This window comes from Plasmodium gonderi (genome assembly GCF_002157705.1).
Source record: "Plasmodium gonderi DNA, contig: Pgo-contig_146, whole genome shotgun sequence".
NCBI classification, from domain to species: domain Eukaryota; phylum Apicomplexa; class Aconoidasida; order Haemosporida; family Plasmodiidae; genus Plasmodium; species Plasmodium gonderi.
In genome coordinates this window covers 3961-6132 of record NW_021629068.1, presented here as the reverse complement: position 1 = coordinate 6132, position 2172 = coordinate 3961, and the positions used below count along the sequence as shown (strand labels likewise).

The following is a 2172-nucleotide window of genomic DNA, read 5'->3' as shown; positions in this document are numbered from 1 at the left end:
TATTCTGCGTGCACTACCCAAATGATATATTTAATTGCTAACTGTTTAAATGTTCTTATTATACGTCTAAAATATATGTAAATTTATAAAATAATATGTTTTTTCTAGTATAATTTGTTTTATTTATATGATTTTATTTATAATGTATTATATTTAAATATAAGAATAAATGGATGAATAAATTGTGCTTTTCTCAATATACAATATGATATATTCAGATTATAATTATTCAGAAAAAAAAATTTTCTTTAGTGTTCTTTTATGAATACTATTTTGAATACTAGATCATTGTATTATTATCCCTACCATATATTTAACAATTAATTACTCTTCATTTTTTAATTACATTTAAAATGTTATATTTTGATTTATAAATTAGGTAATATAAGAGCATAATTATTTTTCTTTTATTTAACTCAACTGAAAGCAATATAATATAATCTGAGATGGAGCATGTAGATGTAATATTAAATTGTGTTATTGTAATTTAAATATGAATATTTTTTATCCTTTAAAATTTTAGTATATTATATGAATTTGTTCAATTTCAATAATCTTTTCAATACGATTTCTTTTTCACTTCATTTTAGTATGAATTCGTTAAAAATTTTTCCACCTATAAAGAACATATAGATTATGCATTTGGTTCTATAGAAGAAAAACAACTATGTCCTAGCAATAGTCTATATAGTTCATTACAAACAAATGTTACTTATAATGATATGGAAAGTTGCTCTAAATGTTTCAGTTATATACCCTATGTAGATTTACGATATAAAACTGTAGAAAAAATAAAAGGTCCTTGTTTGTTTCTATATTACTGGATATATAAACATTTAAAAAAGCAATCAAAAGAAGACAAAACTAAGCAGTTATATGATATAACAATCGAGAAAGCTCTAAAAACGGATGGACCTTTGTGGGATACTTGCAAAAAATATAACCTCAACAATGATTATATGAAAAATTTGGATATTACGTATTGTTTATATAAATTAGTTAATAATAAAGAAGATTTAGATTTAACCTGCGAGGAACCACAATTTTATGAATCATTAAAGAATATAACTAAAATATGTGATCAAGATGTTCGAACTGAATCACTTAATAATATTGAATGTGATAAAAATGCCATTTGTCAAAATAATATTTCCTTTTTTATTGTAATTACAGTTGTTACAATGTTAATTATATTCACTTTATTTGTAATATTGTATAAGGTAAGTTATAATGTCATTTATGTGTATTGTAGTATATGATAATTTTTGTAATTAATTTAAAAAAATAAATTGTGAAATATAAAATATTTTTTCAATGCATAAATTATATTTGTTGAAAATTAGTTCCTCCCATATAATTCATGGATACATCGAAGAATAAAAGAAAAAATAAATAAATGGAAAAATATGGATGAAGAATTCAATATGTTTCAATCCTCTGAATCATATAATAGCATTTCTAGTGATAAAATATATAATGTACTGTATCAATATGACTAATTGTTCCTTTATATATGTAATTAAAAGAATAAATAAATTTTATGTGACGAGTTCTCTGATGATAAAGGAAAATAACATTTTATAATGATTATAATGAATTATTTAATTTATATTTTACAATGATCTTTTATATATGGTATATAAAAATAAAATGTAATATTCTATGCATATAAAACCTCTATAACATTATGCATATACACTATATAATTCTAATTGTGTTTCTAAATAAAATAAAAGAACATATGCTATGACATTTATAAGAAATCATATTAATAAAAAAATGTTTTTCTTCTATTATTAAGAGGATATGCAAAATATGTAGATAATAACATGTCCTTTTTTTTAATACGATCCTAAATTATTTATTTTTATATATTATAATGAAGTTTAATTGTGCGCTATATATTTTAGTGTATTATACATGGTAATATTACTCTCCATTGTACAGTGTTTATAATTTGATTGAATAAAATATAATTGTTATGTTATTTCATAATTTATATCACATAAATCATTTAAAAAAATATTCTAAAAAAAAATTATAATATGTTATATTCCGTAGATATTTAAGTCATGATGTTCTTCGTTAATTCCAAAATTACTGATAAAAAAGTTCATGAAAATTAGTGTTGAATACAAAAAATATATCAGGTGTAACGTTAAATTTAACGTA

General features: G+C 20.5%; 1 protein-coding gene across 1 annotated transcript; it reads left to right on the top strand.

The window, feature by feature from the left end:
* Window positions 1-446: 446 nt before the first annotated feature.
* On the top strand, window positions 447-1499 carry PGO_001425 (variable surface protein; the record flags this gene model as incomplete). Its single annotated transcript, XM_028690947.1, has 3 exons — window positions 447-482; window positions 591-1220; window positions 1344-1499. The coding sequence occupies 3 exons, from the start codon at window positions 447-449 to the stop codon at window positions 1497-1499; spliced, it is 822 nt and encodes a 273-aa protein (XP_028546748.1).
* Between the last annotated feature and the right edge of the window lie 673 nt (window positions 1500-2172).